This window comes from Camarhynchus parvulus, chromosome 1 (assembly GCF_901933205.1).
Source record: "Camarhynchus parvulus chromosome 1, STF_HiC, whole genome shotgun sequence".
Taxonomy (NCBI): domain Eukaryota; kingdom Metazoa; phylum Chordata; class Aves; order Passeriformes; family Thraupidae; genus Camarhynchus; species Camarhynchus parvulus.
Genome location: NC_044571.1, coordinates 40,196,731 through 40,218,757, shown reverse-complemented (window position 1 = coordinate 40,218,757; position 22,027 = coordinate 40,196,731). Strand labels below are relative to the sequence as shown.

Genomic DNA, 22,027 nt, shown 5'->3' with positions numbered 1-22,027 from the left:
ATAATTTGGCCCTAAGAACCTTGCTTTGTGCATACAGAAGCAGTGGGTTTTCATGCTGTTTGACCTAGATCAGTAAATGGATTTAGACTCCAAACTCCTAGTGGAGCCAATGTCTCCATGTCTCTTGGACACTTGAGTTTTCTGTCTGTAATTCCCCCTATAGGAAGTAAAGATATTGTCATGCCTTCTCCTCAAACAATTATGAAGTTAGAATAAGTATTTTCAAGAGAATAAATCAGCCTTCTCTACAGAAAGCACAGAAAGATACTTGTTAATTCTGTCTTAACAGTAGAGTTCAAGGAGTTAGTAAGCCTTAAGGATAGATCAGGGTGGAAAAAAGAAATCCTGAGTGCTTTCCTGTAACTGTGCTTCCTTGTACAGTGAAATAGGCAGAGTGGTCTTTGGTGGATCCAGGGAGGGAGATTGGTAAAGGTTATGGTGTGCAAGAACAGGAAATGGGTAAGTTGTAGTTTGATGACATGCTTAAATGCAAACAATTCCTGATTCTCATCTCTTCCTTGTGCAATATTCCTTTATTTAAAGAGGAAAATGAGAATCTGTTCTGTTTGAAAATGAAAGCTGCTATAGCAGCTGTAGGGTTTCCACCCTTCAGCGGGGATTTCTGGCACTGGGGTAAGAGATGAGAGCAGCAGTGGCAGCAGACAGTCATGCTCCTCTATGCTGCTCTCACCCTGAGAGGGGGAGACCTCTGAGTGGTTGTGTACATGCAGAGTAGGGCTGTTGACTTTGGTCCCACCTCTGGAAGGAAATCATAGAATCATAGAATATCCTGAGTTGGAAGGGACCCACAAGGGTTCTGAGTCCAACTCGTGGCCCTGCACAGGCCAGCCCCGAGAATCACACCATGTGCCTCCTGAGGATGTTGTCCAAAAGCTTCTTGACCTCTGACAGGCTTGGAATCAATCCGGAGGAATCTGTCAGGAATAAAACCTGATGTCATTGTCCATGCACAAGGAAATAAGCTATTTTCAATCAGATGTGACATACTTTCCCCCCCCCCTTCCCCCATTTGTCTTGCCCTTCCTGACAATCTTTTTGCACTTTTTGGGACACCTCTTCAATTTTGGCTTCTTATTCTCTTATCTTTCACCTGCAGTTTCACCTCCCTTGCAGAGTCATTGTCAGACACCAGACATCTTGCCTGAATGAGTGCCCCTTCCCCATCCTTGTCCAATTTTTTTTTTTTGCATTTAGTCAACTTCTTCCTTTTTCCTGCCTTGTTTTGTGCACTGCCTGAAGATCCCTGGCTCCCTTCCCTGCCTGTTGCGCTTGCTCTCCCTCCTGTTTTGGGCCCTTGTCCCAGTCTGCTCCCTCAGGCCTGGCATTTGTCCCTGCGGCACTCCAGATGCTCTCCTTTCGCTTCCTTGCTGCCCGGGTGCCGGCAGCCAAGCCACGGCCAGCACAGGAAAGATGGGCTCCTCTGCTCCAGGGCCTGGATCTGCTCCAGAGCCTGGACTTGCTCCAGTTGGGCAGCCATGGAAATGAAAGGAGTCTTGGGCTCCTCTGTTCCCAGGCTGGCGCGTGCTGGCCCGCTCTGCGGGCCGTCCTTGGGTTGCCACTGGGAAAGAGAGCGGTGTTGGAACGTGCTCAGCCAGGAAAGGCTCCTGGGAGATCCTGGCTATTGACTCCTTAAAGGTCTTTGCCTGCTGTGAATGCACTGTGTGCTACCCTTGGATATGGGTACAAAAACTGATTTCCGTGTTCAGCAGAATCTAAAGTTACGTGAGACTCAGGAGCCAAGAGGGGAATATGAGGAGCATAGGATGTTCTCCAAGGGAAGGAAGAGCAATCTAATACCCAGCTTGCCTGCTTTGCCCAGCACAGCAGTGTCCTCTGCCGTGCTGCCTTACTGGGAGCCTTGTATTGAGTGAGAAGACCTGTTAAAATCTTCCAGGCAGTATTCATGTTGAATTATTTGAAATGTATTATTTATTATGTGCCTCTTTCTACTTGATCTTGCACTGTCAGCTTCTGCCTCTTTGATATCTGAATTTTAAAAATGGGTCTGAGTCCTACACCTCTCTGTCTTGCTTGGATTGTAAAGGCTGTTTTGGAGTGTTGCTTCCAATGACATTTCAAGGAGGTCAGTGCAGACTGGTGGGCTGCTTTGGCAGTATTTCTGCTAACTCTTCTTGCCAATGCTGCAAGGAAGAGAACAGAACAAGAGAATCGGTGCTTTCCACTCTCCCCTTTAGTAGTAGAAAGTACAGATTCCACAGATAATACTTTTTCACGCCTCCAAGCAGGTGAGTAATTAGTTTTGAGATGTAACAAGAAACCACAGGGATGTAATCTGTACTGAAAGAGGTTTGTTGATAAAGAGACAATGGTGTGGTTGAACAGGAAAGCCCTTCTCTAGGTGCAGCTTCTAAAGCTAGCTCTAATAGTGCTGTGCTTTGGACTGACTTAGGTCAGTTTTCATTGTGAAGTTAGTTACAGTGGGAAAAGAGGTTTGTTCTGCCAATCTCATACATCTGCCTTATGGGAAAACCCACCCTTGTCTGTCTTCATGCAGCATATATAATACTCACATTTTAGCCAAACATAAAATGAGGCTGTACCTGTAGCAACAGTATATCCATGCATCTCACACAGTATCTCTGACAGCTGTTCACAGAATAAACGCAGTGTTATCAATTATCTAAAAACACAAAAGTACCCTATCGTGAAAGATCAGGAGAGCTATCATAGGACAAGGCAGTGTCTGGACTGTGATGCTTAGCACAGTTAGAGTCTTTCACTGATTGAAATATTTGCACAAAGAGAAATTAGTTAGGAACCCAAGGAAGTTTGAGAGTTTTGCAATAATTTTTAAAAGAATCTTTGAATTCTTTTCAAGAATGATATAATGGCATAATAATGGCATAATTTAAAAACACTCTAGGGTAAGTATTATACAATCACGCATCATGACCCATTTTGTCTCCAGCAGGATGCAAGTGAACATATTAAGTTGTTTTCTAAACAACAGTACATAAAGCAATTTTTTTTCTTCATGCTACAAGTATTTCTTGCTGGTACTGTGTCATTATTAAATGTGGTATTTCCTTGGTCAAGAATAATAAAGGCTCATATAAAAAGACTTAATTTAAAAAAACCCAAACAAAACAATCATTGTATATTCAGTTATAACAAGCAGTTTTACAAACTTATAAAAAGTCTCTTTTAGGAACAGACATTTAAATATTTAAAACATCAGGAACTCTTTTCTGGTTTTATAGTGGGTTATATACTGAGTGTAAGACTTTGGCCATAAATACGTTTTTCCTGGTGCACAAGCTATGTAATAATTTTGTGGGAGTCTGATCACAAGCTTTGGGCATAAAGGAAACTAGTCAAGGCCATTATGGCCTCAGTTTAACATGTTTGGATAGGCATCATCTGTGGCTGCCCAGTGCTGAGCGCTGATGTCATTGCCGCTGTGGTTTGGAGCTGCTGGGCCATGGGGGTGCCCAGCTCTGAGTGAGCACAGTGTGTGCCCTGCAGCTCCTGGGCTCCTGCTCCCTACTCGTGCAGCACACCAGCACCAGTGTGGGGGTACTGAAGGGACACCTCTGATGGCTCTCAGCAGGAGAGAGAGCCGGGGCCAGGCACTCTGACCATGGCATTTTGGTCTTCTGGTACGGATCTGTGTGCTCTGCTCGGGGCAGGGAGAAGCTCCTGTGAAGGGCCGCTGAATGCCTGAATTAGTCTCTGATCTCAGCAGTTCTCTGGAGGATCTGGCTTGTATTTAGGCAGTGTGAATACCTCTACTGTATACTCATACTTGGTTCAGAGAAGTAGCATTTCCACTGAGCTGTTTTATTTCTCAAAACCAGGACTGTATCAGATTTTCCCCCAACTGCTAAACAGTAGTATTAATGTAGTGTGTTATTTATTCTTTTGACATGTTTTTATTTCATGGAAAACGTCTACGCTATGCTTGAAGCTGGGTATGAGTTGCTGGATCCCTTTCAGAATTCTGGTAAATCTGGAAGTAAATCAGATTACTTTGTTCTACTATAAGTACATTCGGCTTGGCTTTCACATGAGGTGTTGTATGGGTGAATGAGCCCAGAGCACTCCAGCTGGTGCAACAGCTTTATTTATGCAGAGTGATGGCATGAAAGGGTTTTGGGAAACGCTTTTAATGGCTTCAGGATTGATTTGTGCCACTATTGAACCACCAAACTGCTTAAAGTTCTTACCCACTTCATTTGTGTTTTATAGTGACAAACTGTGGGCTCAGGTCATGACCGGTTAATCAGGAAACTGTGCTGGTTGGAAACACAAGAAGTAGAGGTTTTCTTAGACTGTCCTTATAAGTTCCTAGCATTTACCATGTGGCAATAAAGCTTCCACAGTCTTTCTGTTCATAATGTGAAATAGTTTTTTGCCCACATGGTGATGCTTTTATATCTCAACTGTAAAATGCCTTACGTCTTCATAAAATGATAACATGTACTTTCTCACTTCTACAACACATTTTATCATCAGTGAAGGATTAGCTGGGTGACTTCAGCATGTATTTCATGTACTCTTTACTCTTAATATTTCTTCTCCCATGGATTTTTTTAAAATCACATATTGTTACTTGTACAACTGTGCTGAATTTCATTTTTTCATAGGTTTTAGTGACAGAATTGACAGGTTATGCAAAATAGAAAGGGATGTCAATAAAATCGAGTATGTAAGTATATGATACGTGCTTGCAGCTTCTTCCTGAGCATAATTTCTTATGCAGGCAGTTTTGTCAATGGGTTGAAAAACATCTTAGAAAGCAGGTTGGGAGTTTTACAGTGAGTAAGAAATATCTTCCCCCTGGCCCGAGAGAAAGCAGAAATTTTGTAGAAGAGGTGTGATCTTGCCCAATTGGGAAAGCAAAGTGTCAGGAAGTATTTTCAATGAAAAACAGCGTTGAACTTCATGTATGAGTATGTTATAAACACATACATAGTAGTTAAATGGTGATGCAGTAAATGCAAAGCAAGTGGGAAATATGTAATTCAAATTTTAACTTATCAAATAACAAATTAAGCATTTGTGTGGAAATACCTCCCTCTGGTCTATTAAGGGATTCACGGCTCCACAAGATCCCTGTTTTGCTCAGACTGTGCCTTTGGATGTGAAGGGAAAACATAGTTGGGTGAGAGTCTCTAATTGAGCAATTGGAGCTAATCATCCCCTTGGCTTAGCAGATGAAACACTAATTTTCCTTCCAGGTGTAGCCAGAATTACCTGTTTGTACAGTGCCTTCAAGTTGGCTGATTTAAAACCTGAAATAAAAACTTTAAAATTGGCAGTGTTGGTTTGAATATGATGTTGGCATTCCTGATTCGAGTAAGTGACGTTGATAATGGTGCAGGGGTGCCAGGTTGGGATAGTGAAGAACAAAGTGCAGACAAGTCTCCAGAGGTTGGGAAACAGTCACAATCACACAAAAGAGTAACTTGTATGAAGAGGTTTCTCAGGAGTTCCTTGAGAGGGTAAGTTAGCTTTTGCTCACTTACATATGTACAATGGCTCTGCTTGCTTGTGTGAGATGCAGGGAAGGAGGAAAGTTTTTTGCCTTCAGTAGTTTCAAATGCAACATTGTCCAGAAACATAACACAAAGTGAATCAATATGTCTACTGACTTGTTCAATATCACTGATGGCCATCAAAAGTAATTGCAATGTTGTGGGTTGAAATAAAGTATTTGTAGACCAGATTGGCTTAATTCACAGAGCAGTCTGTATTTGTGCTTAAGGGATGAGGATTTTCACAGAGGCAATTGGGAAAGCATAGATTTATCTATTGCTGCACTTGTTGATAGATCTACTGACAGGTGTGTGGCTGAGGAAGAAGGATAGCACACATCCAATTTGTGCAGGATGGGACTGTTCCTTGCTGACATCTGGCAGAAGAATTGGAATCTGGGACAGCTGCTAGTGCCACAGAATTGCAGACAGTTTTAGGACCTGAATGCAATGAAGATAAATGAGTTCCAATTGGAAGCTGAATGGCCCTAAAGCCAGAAATGAATGTGGGCACTCTGAATGCTCAACTGATAGGCTTGCAAGAGGTGTTTTTTATCCTGTACAATCATAAATGCTCATTATTTTGGACTTTGGGCCACGTTATTGGCATACCGAACAGTTTGAGTTTTTAAAGCTTTGTGTTACTGCTCAGGTGCCTAAATTTGACATTGGTTTCAGGCTTAAGTTAGTTTGGTGTTCACTGAGTGTACTCTATTGCTTTACAAACCTGAGCGCTTATTCTGTCCAGCTGCATAACCATCCCACAGAAACTGGGTCAAGGGATATGAGAGTGTTATTTAGAGATTTTTCAGAGTCTGACCAAGATGGGCAACTTTGTGGGCTCTATTAATTTTCAGTACAAATGATGAATTTTATTCTTTTAGAGATAGCGTTGCATAGCTGAGGGAATTTCTTACTGCTGCAGATTTTAGGAAGTCTGCAGAATGCTGAAGAATCTGTCTAATTTTTGATAGGCAGCCATGGTGTTTTCTTGAGCAGGAAGGTTTTTCAAGGTTAATATTCTGCATCTTTAGGGACAGGAAAAAGATAAAAAAGATAAATCTGTGTTTAGAAATCAAGCCTGGTTAAGGATTTCACCCTCCATCCCCTTTTCCACTGACAGTACAGGGGACTAGACGTGACCTATCTTCTTGACCATACCTCTCCTTGAGCTTTTCTACTTCTCACTTCATGAAGCAACCATCACTTACAGTGTTAACCTTTTCTGTTTTGAGCTAGAAGACAGTCTAATGGTACAGAAAAACTGAATTTTTATTGCCCTCCTTCTCTGTCTGAGTCTTGTGGATGTGAGCAGAAAGGGCAGACAAGAAAATGAACACAAATCCCTTTAGCTGCAAGGTTTCCTTTAGAGTCTGAGTCAGACTTAGTCTGCTGGGTGCAAGCAGAGAAACAGACACCCAGCACCTGTGTCTGTACTACTGCCCTTCAAGCTTGAGCTGTTTTTCTATTAAGAACTTTTCCCATTTCTGTGCTTCTGCAAATGTGCTGGGTTTTATCAAAGAAATTATAAATTGGACTTCACTGATCCTTTTAGGTCCCTTCCAAGACAGGATATTCTGTGATTTACATGAATAATTTAAATTTTTTTAATCATCATATTTGCTTTGTACAGTTGCACTGGAGACTTGCACAAATTAAGCAGGATAATGCTTCTCAGTATAAAAATCTGAACTGTCTGCTTCCCATCATTTCAGGCTGAATTGTATTTTCAGTTTTCCTGGTCCTGTTGCCTTGTTATGCTATCACAATTTTTTAATATGGGTTCAAGATGCTTGATTTCATTTTTATGGTAATTCTGATGTACTAATGGAAAAGCAGCATCACTGACCATTTATGCTGCATGTATAGAATTTTCTCTTACTGAAGGTGTACAAGTCTGCTCTGTGCTTTTGGTAGGGCAATACTCACACCATCCCACTGTGCCTCAGGCTTCCCCACCTTTAAGAGGAGTGTCCTGAGCACTGTGCTTCCTTCTGTTTCATGCTGTGGAAATGTCATAAAGGAAAGCAAAAGAAGTGGAAAGGGCCTAGGTATATGGTACCACTCTCTCTCATAACAGCAGTCTTCAGGCTTTGGGAACCTCTTGCATCAAATTCTGAGCCCTGGTCTGACCTAAAGAGCAGTGTAGGTGGGAGACAGAGTGGCATCTATTCCAACATACTGCTTCTGTTTTCCTCAGTATTTTGTAATTTTTGTAACCCTTTATTCCTGCCCCTATTTTCCCTGCCCCAACCTCAACAAGTGCTTTTTATACTCCCAGCTCCCTTTAGACTAAGTGAGTTTGATACTTTTTTCATCCTGCCAGAGGAAAATATGTGGAAATTTTAATTGGCCAGAACCTTTTCTGATGCTATAAAATGTGCCTGCTTTGAACATGGAGAACTGGGGTGGCTTTATGCTGAACCACATTGTGGCCTTTGTCCAGCTACTGCATAAGTATCTACAGACCTTACATTTTTAATCCAAGCATTTAGTATCTGTATAAAAGGGTTACTAATGTGTGATTGGAACAAAACAACATCTCCTAATCTATCTAATGGCAGTTGTAGAGTTTTTTTGTGTCTTCCAGGTGCTGTAAGCAGAGAAAGCTTTAGTCAGCCCAGTGGCCTGAGAGCAGCTGGCTGGGCTTAGCTCACCCTGGCCTTGGATTTTCCAGCCTGCTGAGAGCTGATTTAATTTGCCAACCCAGCCAAGAACAAAACACTGAATTGTTTTGAGTTAGAGAAGTGCCGTGGTTCAGCCTGAGGAAGGTGAGAGTCAGTGCCCAGCATCAGGCAGGACTGTATGGGTGGGAGCTGGGAAGGAGCAGAAGGGGACAAGACTCCCCCGTGGGCAGCTCTGCTGTGTCAGTAACTTGTCCCCTCACACAGGTGAGGATACAGGTTCATTCTCTGCAGCAGGCTCTCTCCATCTTGCAGGTGCTACAGCACTACTGAGAACGGCACTGACATCCAGTGAACCTGCAGCTGAAACAATAGACTTGATCTTGGCCCTGGGTTTCAACAGCTGTCAGAGCAGGCAGAAACTCTTTTCAGAGTTCAGATGAATTCTCTTTTGTTTGCCACTCTCTGCTTCTGTATTGGTTGTGTGTCTCCACATGTTTTGCTTAGAGCTGCATATGCTAGAATCTGGTGTCTGCTGCTCCTTCTTCTTGATTAATACCTTCCCCAATTTACTGTTGTCTTTCTACTAGAGAGTCTTTGAATTTCTCTCTTGTTTGTCCAGACCTGATCCATCTCTTCATCATGACAGACATTAGGCGTCCTAATCTCCTCAGGTTTGCTCAATGTTTGCTTAATACTCTGTGGTTGTGTTCTGTGACCTTAGTTCACTGTCTCCTAGATCAAAGTGAGATAAAAGTATACAGCTTGACTGATGTGCTCTGTTATTTTAGAGAGGGTAATTTTTAAGGCCTCTTACATAAAAGCATAGTAAAAATATTATGCTGATGTTATGGCAGCAGCATAGTGAGACTAGTGGCATGCAGAAAAAAAAAACTAAATAACTTCCAGTGCAGCATGCTGATGTTTAGGCATATAGGTTAAAAAATGGAAGGTCTTCTTTTAATTTTCCAAGTAACAGATGGTTGTGATCAGGGTAGCCAATAGTTTTTAGATCTTTGCTTCCAAATGAAAGTGTGTGTTTATAACCAAATGGTTAAATATATCTAAAACATTAATTTCTATATTACTAACTTAATAATAATAAAAAATCAGCTGTATATGTGGAATGGTTCTGCTTCTACCTTTCCTCCATGATTTTTTGGCTCCTAAATTTGAGTGGTTTTTATGTGTTTCATAAAGTTTATTGGCCTGTCTGTGTGGGCCACTGTATCATCTAGTCAGAAGAACCTTTATAGAAGGGTTCAGTGTCTGTAATATTTCCTTGCATGGATTGTTTAATGGTATCACTTGAACTGACTCGGTTGATTGCTGTATTTATGATTTAATGGAAAGAACATAGCCAAAAACTTCTGTAGTAACACAGCAGTTGTAGAGGTCCTGTCTGTACTTTTGGTGCTGGCTGGGGTATGTGGTGACTTCAGGAGAGCTCTTACTCAGACCAGAATCTTTGTGCCCTTCTGGACTGAGTGCCTCTGCTACCTTTTTAGATGATCCTGTGTAGTCCACACACAGGAAAAGCAGATTAATTTGCAACAGGGCCCATAGTCTTTCTATTTAGAGCTTGGTGTCTTTTCTTCTGGAATTCCTGTTTCCAGCTGAGGCTTTCTTGTTGGCACTACTTGTCTTATAAAAAGATTTAATTTAGTTATTTTTAAAGAATAAAATAAATATAATTGATTCTTCATAGAGTTTTAGATTGCAATGATAATTGAGGAGAAATTTGCCTCTCTGGTAGTAGTTGGCATGGGCTTGGGTAGGTTTCACTAGTATCTCTCTGACCTTGATGGTCAGGTTAGTGATGAATTGTTGCAAAAGCTTGCCTGCATTTTTTTCTTCTCCTTCACTTGTGCCCATTGAGCTGTTATTTAGAAGTGTGGGATCCATAATTTTTGATTCCCTTCCTTCTCAGCTAACATTTCTTTTAATCCAAGTGCTGTTTTAAATTTTTTTATGCCTAGTGTTTGCTGTGTAAAAAATCTGTGGGAACAGATTAGTCAGGACATGGAAGAGTAGTGTGTAGTAAATAGTGTATCCTGCCAAAGACAGGGCTGTTTTTATTCTATCTTTATGGTGGGAACCGGTGTCGTATTACCTGTCACTGTTCTTTATAGAATCCTGTAGAACTGGTGATGCATTCACAAATTCATAGGCTGTCTTGTGCCTCCTTTTTTTCCCATATAGGCCTCTCAGTAATTGTAACCTCAGAGTTAAAGCCAGGCAGTGACTGGCAGTACTCTTCTTATGCCTCTGTTCAGCTAGAAAGTTACATTTCCATTTGTCCCCATCTGTGTGCTACATGTTTTGGTCGTTGATCACTGTATAAAAGTCATGCAGAATGAAAATGCATTTACCAAGAAAGATAAATGGACAGTAGAAGTGGGTTTCATCAGAAACCCATCTAGAGTGTCAAAAAGCAGGGTGGGAAAAGTGAAATAAAATTCTAGTGTGATGTGTAACACTCAGCAAGTAAAACTAATGGTGCTGGAATTAAAAAAGGAGGTTCAGAGTTGTGCCAATAATGAAGAATTTGCCAGTCGGTGTTGGCTTTTTTCCTGGCCTCCCAGTAGCATGTCCTCACAGTTCTTGGCTCATCAGTGGGATCAGGCCAGGCCCCAGGTCTAGAGCAGCTCTGGTCCCCAGTTTATAATTGGTGTCATCTTGTACCCCTTGGCTTTCCCACTTTGCAGATCCTTACCAAGGTGGCAGCTGCAAAGTGCCAGAGAAGGCTGGGAGGAAAAAGTGCTGATGTAGCCAAGAGGGAGTGATGGTCAGCAAGTGCTGAGTTGTCCCACCTGCTCTTCTTGCCTTCCTACCTTCTCTGGGAATCCTGCCTGGGGACGATAACAGCCTGATTCATAAGTAATTAAAAATTTACATAATTAATTGAAATCTGGGTTCTGTCGTGCTCTGTTTCCAATGTGGTCTTGTTTACTTTTCCAGGAGGAAAGGAATAATTCCCCCTCATGCAGTACCATAGCCTTGTCTATCAGCCTTACCCCACGGAGGTGATTAGGTTGTATATTTTGAAAAGTATAAAATTTGCCTGATTTTCTTGTCTTCATATTAAACATTAAGAAGAAATTGTGATGGCTCTTACTTGTTGTTAATGGTCATACAGTTTACTGCCTGTAAGGATGTATACCATGATGCTTATGTGCTAAACATCTTCTTTATGACTGATATGGTCTTCTTTGCCCTTATTCTTTTGTCAGATATAAGAAACAAGTTTCCCTAAACATGGGTGAAACTGAGCAGAGACCAACAGCAGGATCCCGCTTAGGAGCTCAGGAAAATGCTGGGATCAGTACTTTGGAGCATGGACAGAAACCACCTATGACAACTCCAGGAAAACTTGTCTCTATCAAAATTCAGATGCTGGATGACACACAAGAAACTTTTGACATTCCGGTAAGGATGTGGAGGTTGGGGTGGCCAAAGATTATTTAGGCATTTCTGATAATGCATATTCTCAAACCAGTTCTCTTTCTATTTCAGCTGTAATTCTTTGGCTAATGAATTCATGTTGCAGAGAAAATGGCTGTTGTGTATATCAGCATTAAATAGATCATGGGGCAATACAATAGCATTAAACAGGGAAGTGAACTGTAGATTACAGTTACTAATTCCTTTTCTGTTTGAACAGCTTCAAGAGAAGTTAAAGTCCTTGGTGGTTTTTTTTCTTCAAATATTACATTAGTGGTTTTCTCTACTTTTTGAACAGTTGATGTACTTCCTTGCTGCTATTTTGCTCTTGATCCAGTAAGCTGTAGAAAATCTATACAGATTTTTTGTCTTTCCTCTGGCAAGTCCTTAGGATATTAACTTGAAATCATCAAAGTTTTCAGTAATTTATATCACTTTTACAAGCACTGAGTGCTCTCACAGAAGTTGAGTGCAAAGAAAGCAGCAAAGCAGTGTCATCTAAAGTTTCTCTGTACCCTGTTGAGATTACTCTGGGTTCGTCCTTGCCAGGGAGACAGAGCTGCTATTGCTTTAGTGTGTGGTTGTGATCAGTAGAATCAGTAGAATTAGTTCTGATACCAAGACCAATCCAGTTTCATACAATCTATCTGTTGGTAGCCACTAATGATTTTAACATGCCATACTTACACAATTAACATGAAGTGTGGTTGAACACTGCTGCTGTTATGGAAGTGTACTGGAATGTATATTTTTCAAAGTCTTCAGGCTTCAGCGAATAGGAAAGTAGAAACCTGAGTTCAAATTTCATCCTTTGTTACTTGCATTTTCTGTAGCTATGGTAATTTTCATGCCTTCATTGGCTCAGATTTCTCTTCTGTAAAATGGAGGATCACCAGCAAGATACGGAGGTCTTAGACATACAGTGCCCTAAACTGTTTGTTTAGGGAAAAATGTTACCCCTGTATTAACATGAAGGAATGCTGATTATGAAAATTATAATTTAAAAAAATGTTTATAATGTTTCTATGACCTGCTTATGAGGTTTTGTTTGTCTATTTTCTATGTGTACATGCAGATGCTTTTTGATCTGCTCTCTGCTGCTGTTTGTGATCCAACTGCAGTTATGTGTTCAGTCTCAGATTTTATTCTAGTGGAAGGCAAATTCTCTGGGCAGGCAGGTTATGGGTGAACTGAACTGCCCTCAAGTGAAATGTCCATGTATGTAGCAACTTGTTACACTTTTGTACCTTTCAGAATACCTGTCAAATATCCATAGCAAACAGTCTTTAGGTAAAAGCAGCCTTTAGATAATGGTTGCTGTTCAAAAGTGTAGTTATAGTTTAAACCATCAAACACTAATAAAATTTTGGTGTTCTTTTATGTGATATAAATATCTCTATTATTCCAGAGACAAGTTTGGGGTTTTTTAACCCATCTGTAGATGCTAATTCACTGTAGATGCTCATTCACTGTATTTTGAAAATTGAAAATGGTGTACAGACACTTAACAGAAACCATTTCTAGATTAGGTCCATTTAATTAAATTGTTTAGAAGAAAATAGAAGATTATGTGGATGCAATGCACCCTGTAACTCCAGCTTTGCTTCTGGGAGTTTGAGAAAGCAGTATTTTTTGGTCTTCAATATTAGAAAGTATCAACATTTCATTTGTTTTTAACTTCAGCAACACCTGGAAGACCTGGGCATATAAACAACTTTCTGTTGTGATCACTTCAATATAATTGTTTTCAGAGACTTTTATTTCATAACCATTACTATTCAAGGAAAGCCCAGTTGGTTTGAAAGCCAAATCTTGTGGTAAAATATGCAGAATGCTTAGATAAAAAATCTTTTATAGCAAATCTTTTATAAAGCCTTTTGTCTTTAACCTATGCATAGTCAAATGGAGGAATACATGGTATTTTCAGTCTGCTCTAAAAGATATTAATTGTTTTAGTCCCATCTCACAAAATTGATTAAGTTTTGATACATCTAAACTGAGATGTTTATTCATGTTGGAAACCCCATGTTCCTATTTATAAGCTTCATGTTTTTAGCCAAATTGGTGCAGTATACACAGAAAAGGAAAGTGATACCATTTCAACAAAATATTTTAGGAGCAGCAAGTGTGGCCGTGGGCAGAAGACATTAAACATACATGCCTAAGCACATCTGTGGGTTTGCTTTTCAGGGGAGAATTAAAGACTTTTTGTGTGGTTGAAGATCTGAACTACGCTTCCCAAAACCTGAGCTGCTATGATTATGAAAATAACTTTGCAAATACGATACAAGTATAAACTGAGGAGGATTTGTTTCCTACAATTTCAGGAATTTTGCTGCACAAACCTTTCTGTGTTAGCAAATGAGCCATACTTTGGGTGGTTTTATTGATGCTTGTAGTGTGTCTTGTAGGATGGTATAAAGTTTAATGATGCCAGTTTATTCTTTTCTCATGAAGTCTGCATAAAAACAGAAAGAGATGCTGGTGCTGCTTCCTCCTGAGTTTGGCGGAAGTGTTGAAGTAGTTGGGACTGTCCATCTGTCTGGTCCTGCCTCTGTGCTACTCTTGTTATACCTTCAGCACCATTGTCCCATTAGCTGTAAGACCTTATCTATGTGGTATTTTTATTGGGTGTGTTATTGTTTTGTTTGAACGTTGTCATGGGTTTAGGTTTTTATTGTGTGCTTGTTTATTTTTTCTTGTTTATTGAATTTTGGTTTGGTTTGTTTTTAAATTATATTCCAGGAGACATGATTCAATCTCCTTGCTCTTAAGCAGCCCCTTTTCTCACATTGTATACAGATGACTTGTTACTATGAGTGCCAAATCCATCAGATTTTTATGTCTGTTCTGTATATAACAAAACAGGAGGAAAATATGACCTACTTCCATTACCCCTCAGTGCTGCTGCTCTTTGGGCTGTTTAAAAATAAAGTAACTCCAGTGCCATTTGAGTTTCTAGAGGAATATTATTCTTTAGGTGTTAGTACTTTGATGCCATAAAATCATACCATGTTTGGCTCACTGTATTACTTCTCACAAGAACAAAAATCCAAATGAACAAAAAAGAGAGGAGACATCCACATGCCTATATATGGACCCGTAAATTATGTATTTTTTAACAGGAAAAACCCCCCATACTATGTGGGGAGAGTTTGTATGGGAAACTTCAAAAACAGAAGCCACAATGAAGGCCTTTTCATCAATTGTTGTAAATGGAATATTGTAAAAGAAAGGGATACATAAGAAAAAATCTTCTATGCTGCTTGCTGTTAGCAAACAGTATTTTGTTGAAGAATCTTTCAACATTTCTGTATTCCAAAAAGCTAGTGAAAACTTGAATAGATAATCCTGGATCCTTTTACACACATCCATTTAGCTGGTTGGGTATGCATGCTTGAAGGAGAAGGGGGAAAGGTAGGCATTGCTATTAAAAAAATAAAAAAAGATTACATGACTTTGACTTTGTATTTCCTGCCTCTAACATATAAGGAAAGTATAAAATTCATCAGTTATCTTTTTTGAGCACATTTTTTATCTCTTCAGCTATGAGAAGACAAATTACGTAGAACATGCTTCCCTCTTTTAAGTTATTCAGCATTTTATGACTGAGGCTCTGTTCGTTTAGTTTTTTGTCTGGCACCAACTCTCAGACAAGAACTAGATGTCAGCTGCAGTTGCAGGTGATTAGTGCCTGAAAATCAGGCCATGAGTCAAGAGTTCATGATCATCCAGCACTTGCAGCTGTTGGTCATGATGTTGCATGCAAGTGTGGAATATATTTCTCCTCTGCTTTTTGTTTCTAATTTCCACTTTGGCTGTATTCACTGACAAATTAGTTAGATATGCTAAGTGGGAACTGCAGAGGTCCCACATAAATACAGTGTTCTGTTTCAGCCAGTGTTAGGCTGACTTATGTGATAGAATGAGCAAATACATTTCCTTTCTGCTAGGTAAGAGGATGACAGCTTTAGCTAAAAATAGGAAGGAGGAAGAACATTTTCCACCTGTGTACACACAATGATAATCATATATAGATAAATAGATCTTGGGCATTTTGAAAGGTTGACGCTTCAACCTGAAGACTTGCAGAACCTCACACTGCAAAACAGAGGTTGTGTATTATATAATAGAAAGTGAAGATGTACAGTTCTGTACTGCTTGATTTTCCTCTGCTTTTATTTCTCACCTAAGTTAGTTGAAAGAGAACAGGATTGATTCCATAAAGCCCTAGCAAAACTTAGATTTTCATATATTTGTTTTCATATGATCTCCCCTATAGATTCAAAGCAGTTTAAGTGAAAATGAAATACAGTTTTTAAAGAACAGTAAAAATAGCTGATGATTGCATCTACTTCAGATCCTTCTGGGGGAAAAAAAAACCCTTTCATGTTTAGTGTCTATGCCATTTATATTATATTTACTTTTATAGTTGTTTCATTGCCAGAAGTCATCTGTTTTAAAACTGTTCCTAAGTGCAGAGTCAGTGTAGTTGCTGTCTAGGTAATGCTGAAGACAGGACTGATTCTCTGGTTAGACTGCCAGGATGATTTGATGATTTGGTGACTCAGACCAGGCTTAACCCTGACTGATATGATGCTTGCTGCTGATCATGTCTTGCTCTCGGGGTGAATGAAGCTGATGTGACTGGGATGATACTATTGATGCTAAATAGCGAGTAAGAGCTGTTTCTTTCTTTTTGGTATCAAAGGTGAGATCAAAGTATGTCACAGAAGGTTAGGATTCTTCTTTGGGTTAGGATCTGTTCTCTAATTAAAACCAAACCAAAGTCTTCTTTATTGTGTCTGCAAGAGAATAGTTGCTTCCTTTTTGCGGCTGTCTTTTGGAAGGACCAAAACATGTTTGCCTGTCCGATTACTCAAGTTTATTAAACATCTGGTTTTTGTATTGTGTCAACTTCCTTTCCCTTTGAATATGTTCAAGCTTTGTGAAATATGCAGGATTGGAAAATTTCATCTGCTTTGGGGGATTAACACGGGTTTCTTAAGCAACAGGAGTCCCTTAATAGAAAGCAGGGTAAAGGTGTAATCCTCTGTAAACGTCACTTGTAAACATTTCATTTCAGTTTGCTCTTCTCTTGGAAGAGAAAAGCTTCAGATTACTTGAGAATACAGAATAAAGACCAAATGGTCTTGGATCTACAGCTATTTATCTTCCACTGGAGTTTGGATGTAGTACCTTGGCAGGGAATTTCTCTGCCTCCATCTCAAATTTTTCAGAGAAGGACTTCATAATCCTCTTGGGAGGTCTGTTTCTTAAGGATAATGTTCTGGGCGAGGTTTTTTTTTGTTTGGCTGGTTTTGTTTGTTCATGCAGTCATATGGTGGTGGTTCACATTCCCTTTGTGGGGAAAATGTTGTCTGTTAACTGTGCTCCCACCAGCTTCAAGCCAAAATGTGTGCCAGGAAAAGGTAAATATTAGAAAGTCTCAGTAGTTAATAACAAACATTACATGTGCTTTCTTATAAATTTCCACAAGTACTGTGTTACCTATTAAATTCAAAATTTCAGCCACAGTTTTATAAATGTTTGAATTATTTTTTTTTATATTTGTGGGTAATGATAACTGCCTTATCTAGGTATTTACATCTGTCCTCAATATGCAATTATAACCAGTGAAATAAACAATTTATTAAAAAGAGCATGAGACAGCACGGCAATGCAGAAAAGTAAAATAGTGTTTTCTGCTTTCTTAGCCAGCTTCAACTTCAGTTCAATTATGAATTGCTTTTTTTCCAGCTTAGGAAGTGAACAGCAGGTCAAATGTCAGTTATTCATCAGTCTGAGACTTTCTTTTCTTCTCGTGCCTGAAATTATTTGGCCATTGCTGTCAGACTATTTCCAGTGAATATCAAGCACTTAAATATTCACTAATTGTCACGCCAGCTCTGCTTGGTCTTCTGAAATTGCAAGAAAAGTGATGATTATTTTTTTTCCAACCCTCAAACACAGTTGCATTTTTCTTAGCAGAATATTGTTAGTGGCTACCCAGTAAACTGATTTTTGTTGACAAATGTTTAGAATATCTTTGTTGAAAGACAGGATATTTTAGTGATGCGTGCTAATAATTTATGTGCTTTTCAAAGTGGGAGAGAGAATAATTCGCAAGCAAACTTCTGTAACCCAAGGCAGCAGACTGTTTAAACTGCTGATTTCTTTGTTAAGATTCTGTCGAATGAATAGAATAAGTGGGAATGTAATTTTAAGTGCCAACAAATCCAGTCCATTCTCAGACTAGATTGATGTATTTGAAGATATCTAGGAAATGCATGTAATTTTCTTGGATGAATTAGCCTAACTTGTAATCATGGAAAGCTTCTCAAATATTGCCTTTTCACCTCTCTTGCTGAGCTGACTCACCAAGTCACTCAGCAGTGTGTGAGCCAGCTCAAAGCAGAGGATGGAGCTGGCTCAGGAAGGGCAGCTGTGGATGCAGAGGCATTGTGGGAGTGTTTGTGAACTCTGCTGCCCTGACTGAAGGGCTCCGTGCAATGATGCTGTTAATTTTGGTAGTAGTGTCTGTGCCTGTAAGTTGGTTTGCACTGTGCTGGTGAGACTGGATGGATGATCTGTGTGGGGAGTGTGGGCATCTCCCCAGTTATGGGGCATTTCCTTGGGCCACCTGTTTGGAGATGACAAATGTCCAAGGAACAGTGGGAGCTGTTTGCAATCTCTCCTCTTCAGACTGTACATGTGTGGGTGTCCAGTGGTACACACTCTGATTTTGCTACCTCTGTGTTTTCCTGTTCCAGGGGTGATGGGAGGGATGTTCTGCCTCTGGTCAGAGGCAGGAGGAGAGCTGAACTGCTTGCTGTGTGCATCCTTCCCCTGGGACTGAGGTTCACCTCTTCCATCCTTGAAATTTTTAAAAGCTAGATGTCAGAGCCCCAGCTAATAATTTTCATCCATACTAGGGTGAAAGTATGGTGCATTGAACAGGCTGCTCATCATACCTGTCTCAAATGTGTATTTTAGGAGGAGATTAATTGCTCTCTGGAGGTGCTTGTATATCCCTAATGTTGCTTTTTCTAGCTTTTTCTAGTTCTAATAGTAACAGGAAATCATAAGCTCATTTAGGTCAGAAAAGGCCTTTAAGATCTTTGAGTCCAACTGTATTTATGTAGCATTTAACTATAAAACAGTATCATGCAGTTTAAAAGGAAAAATACTGTGATATATTATTTGTAGATCCAGCGTAGATGTGGGTCCCTCATACCTGAAACGGATCAGCTGGATATCAAGATAAGGAACATCCTTACCACCTGCATGCAGTCAAATGACATGGATATAATGATTGTCATCATCAATAAAACCAAGCAGAATCAGCAGCCAAGTTCTAGTTCAAATTGCTTGGTTTTGTTCACTTGCTTGGTTTTCTCATTTGGTGCCTCTTGTTCCTTCCTTTGTTGGCACTAGCACATGCTCCCTTATATTGCTTATCCTTTTTGTTCTCTCTTCCTCTCTGCAGTTCCTTTGGAACTGCTGGTTCAATTCCTTCCTATTGGTATTCTCCAAAGAAACAGGAGACAACAGTGGAAAGATGCATTAGTCCTGGGTCTATCTCCTGGGTCTTTACCCAGCTCCATTCTGTGGTGATGTCCTTCCTCAGTGCAGTGTCAGGTCTCTCTACTACAAGCCACGTGCAGTGCTGCACTGGGGAGAAAGTGCTCATCACCTGGAAGGGCTGTATCTACAGTCAGAATTAGGGATGCTTTCTGCAATGGCATAGTCACATTCTCATTCATACTCAAACTTTCAGAGTGGGAGGAAGTATCCAATTTTTACTTAAGATAATTTGTGGTTTGAAAGTGAAATTTGACTAGCTTAAAATTATCTAAAGAAACCTTTATAGCTTGGATGCAGTGATTAAAGCAGCGTGTCTTATCTTGGTACAGTATAAAGGCCTCCACCAGTTCCCAGATGTAAAAGCCTTCAGAAACTTATTAATATGCTGCTTACCTGTAGACTTATCTCCACTGCTCCAATGAGCTGCCTCCACCAGGCTGTGATTACAATACACACGCACAATTAAATGTTGTCTTTTGTATGCCAATGTGTAAATCACATAAAACGCGTGGCTGAAAATGTCTGCCAGAGCTTTTGTGTGTATCTGAATCAGGCTACCGTGTTACAATCATTCTTGGATAAACATGTCAATTTTTGAATAAAAAGTGATGCATGAGGCACACATCAAGTGCCAGATAACTCAGCAAATACAAACAGCAGTTGCAGAAGTAGATTACAATATCTCCTTATCCCCATCCCCAAAATGGAGGCTTTGATAGAAATTGCACAAACATAATGCTGCCAGAATATAAATAGCAAATGGTGAATTATGACTTAGTGCCAGTTTGCTTTTTGATGGCCTTTTGGCAGATGCAAATATTCATGCAGAGCACAGCAGCAGGGAGTTTTTCTTCTTATTTCTTTCACTGTTACCTTCTCACCTGGTTTTCTGGTTGAACCTGCAGTAATTGCTTCTTTTTTTTCTTCAGTTTGCCTTGCTTTTATAATTCTGGTCTTGTTCTCATGTCATTATGTTTTCATACAGTTCTTATTGAATTTACAATTATCTCCATTTAGTAGATAGTGCAGTACTATGTATTTGTGTGTAGACGTTGCTTAGCATTCAGGGGCTAGTTCTTCTTGCATAAAGGGGGACCTTTTGCTCTTCAGTGACTCTTCACGTTTCATTGCTTCATTCTCTGGTGCAGATGCTCAGTTTTATTCCCTACTGTCATCTGAGTTTTGTCCTTTCTTGGTAAACATTCACCTTTGTATCCTCTGTGTGGACAGGTCACAGCATAGCTCCTCGTAGAGTTCTCTCTCTGGTCTTTTGCAAGGAGCACATTTGGGCAGAGCAGTAGGTCCTGGGTCTGGAGTGACTGTGATTTAGGGAACACCTTCCTTTCTGCTTGCTGGCAGGGATGAGCAGGATCCTCATCCACTTTCCATTGTCTCCGGTTGAGTGGAGTTACTGGACGTAAGCTGGGTTACATTATATGGTGATGCCATCCAGGAGTCTTTATGTAAGAGTTGCCTTTTGAAATTAATCTCAGATACAACCATACAGTCATTTTGGTGAACAGAATTGAAATAAGAGGGATTTTGCAGAGTTAATTAAGGTAATGCATGTAAACTGATGTAAGAGAGAATGCTTTGTCGAAGCTTTGATATAAAGATACAGGTCAGCAAATACAAAAGGACATTATCAAGTAGTTTTTATTACTGGATTCATACAGAGTAGCTCTGCAATCAGAAGTATATGTAGCTCAGTATTCTTTGCTCTTAGATGTTCCAGAGTAATTCAGAAACACCTCTGCAGTCAATGATAAACGTGGCAAAAGGCAATGGTTTTCATGAAAGCACTTGTATACTCACTCACAGCATGATACAGAGTGGAAGGGACTGTGCAAGTAGTCTGGTCCAGCTCTTGGCTCAAGGCAGGGCCAGCAGTGAGCAGATGGTCCCTAAGAAACATTTAACTGTAAGAATTGAGGACTGATGTGCTCTTTTTTTTCTTTGAGAGCCTTAGTTGGATTTCAGAGTTGCAGGATTTCCAGTTGAAGATCTGACACTTTTAAGCCTGTGACTTGTAGTTCTGAGGGAGAAAGCTTCAGGTTTTCTGTATGGCATATGAGTGTTTGCCATGCAGCCGTATCTGTGGGCTTATAAAAGAAATGAGGCAGTAGTAATTTTATAAATGAGAGATCTTACTTATGTTCTAGAGTTTGTCAGACCCTTCAGCTTTTCTTCATAGATTTTTACTTCATGTCAAAGTATGCCTATGTGTGCTTTGAAAGACTATGGGAGATTCTAAAAATAAAATTCAAGTGAAAAGCAAACGCTTCAAATGGCTGATTGTGTCACAACATACTCAACTCTGTGACTTTGCCAAAATCTCAAGAAGAGCAAGGTAGAAATAGCAAGCTGCAGGAGAGCAGCTTTTGTGAACAGGAGAGACTTTCATAACTGCATCTACTTAAAAAAAGTCAGCAAACTCTTCTGAAGATCTCATGAAAACCTGGATTTGTGCCAACTTTGGAAGAGCTAAGTTTTCAGACTTTTTTGCATGTGAAGCCATTGGATTGCTGTTGTTAGAGAAGTAGAATTAGGAGCAGGTAATCTTTTTGTTTCTCCTAGGTAGGTAGGCTGAGTACAGCCATTGTGACTTCTTTCTGTGTCTGTTCCATGAAAGGAGTAACTTTGAGCAGATATATATGCCTTTGTAACTTTGAACAGGTATGTGTGTATGTATGCCTTTCAGTGGAAAGGTCACTTCTCTACAGAGCATCTCAGATCTTTGCTGCTTATGTTTCATCACAGGGAAGATCATATACACACAACTTAGCCAGGAAAAGTGACAAAAGGTTACTGAGGAAACGGTTCAGCATTTCCTTGGGCTGAGAGAACAAGTCT

General features: G+C 40.0%; 1 protein-coding gene across 3 annotated transcripts in view; it reads left to right on the top strand.

Annotated features, from left to right (window-relative positions):
- FARP1 (FERM, ARH/RhoGEF and pleckstrin domain protein 1) overlaps positions 1-22,027 on the top strand; it is a 200,027-nt gene that overhangs the window by 27,343 nt on the left and 150,657 nt on the right. For all 3 annotated transcript variants that reach the window (XM_030968492.1, XM_030968404.1, XM_030968312.1), the window contains exon 2: positions 11,377-11,572. In XM_030968492.1, coding sequence (XP_030824352.1) covers positions 11,402-11,572 — 171 coding nt within the window. In that variant the 5' untranslated portion in view covers positions 11,377-11,401. The remainder of the gene's footprint in view (positions 1-11,376; positions 11,573-22,027) is intronic.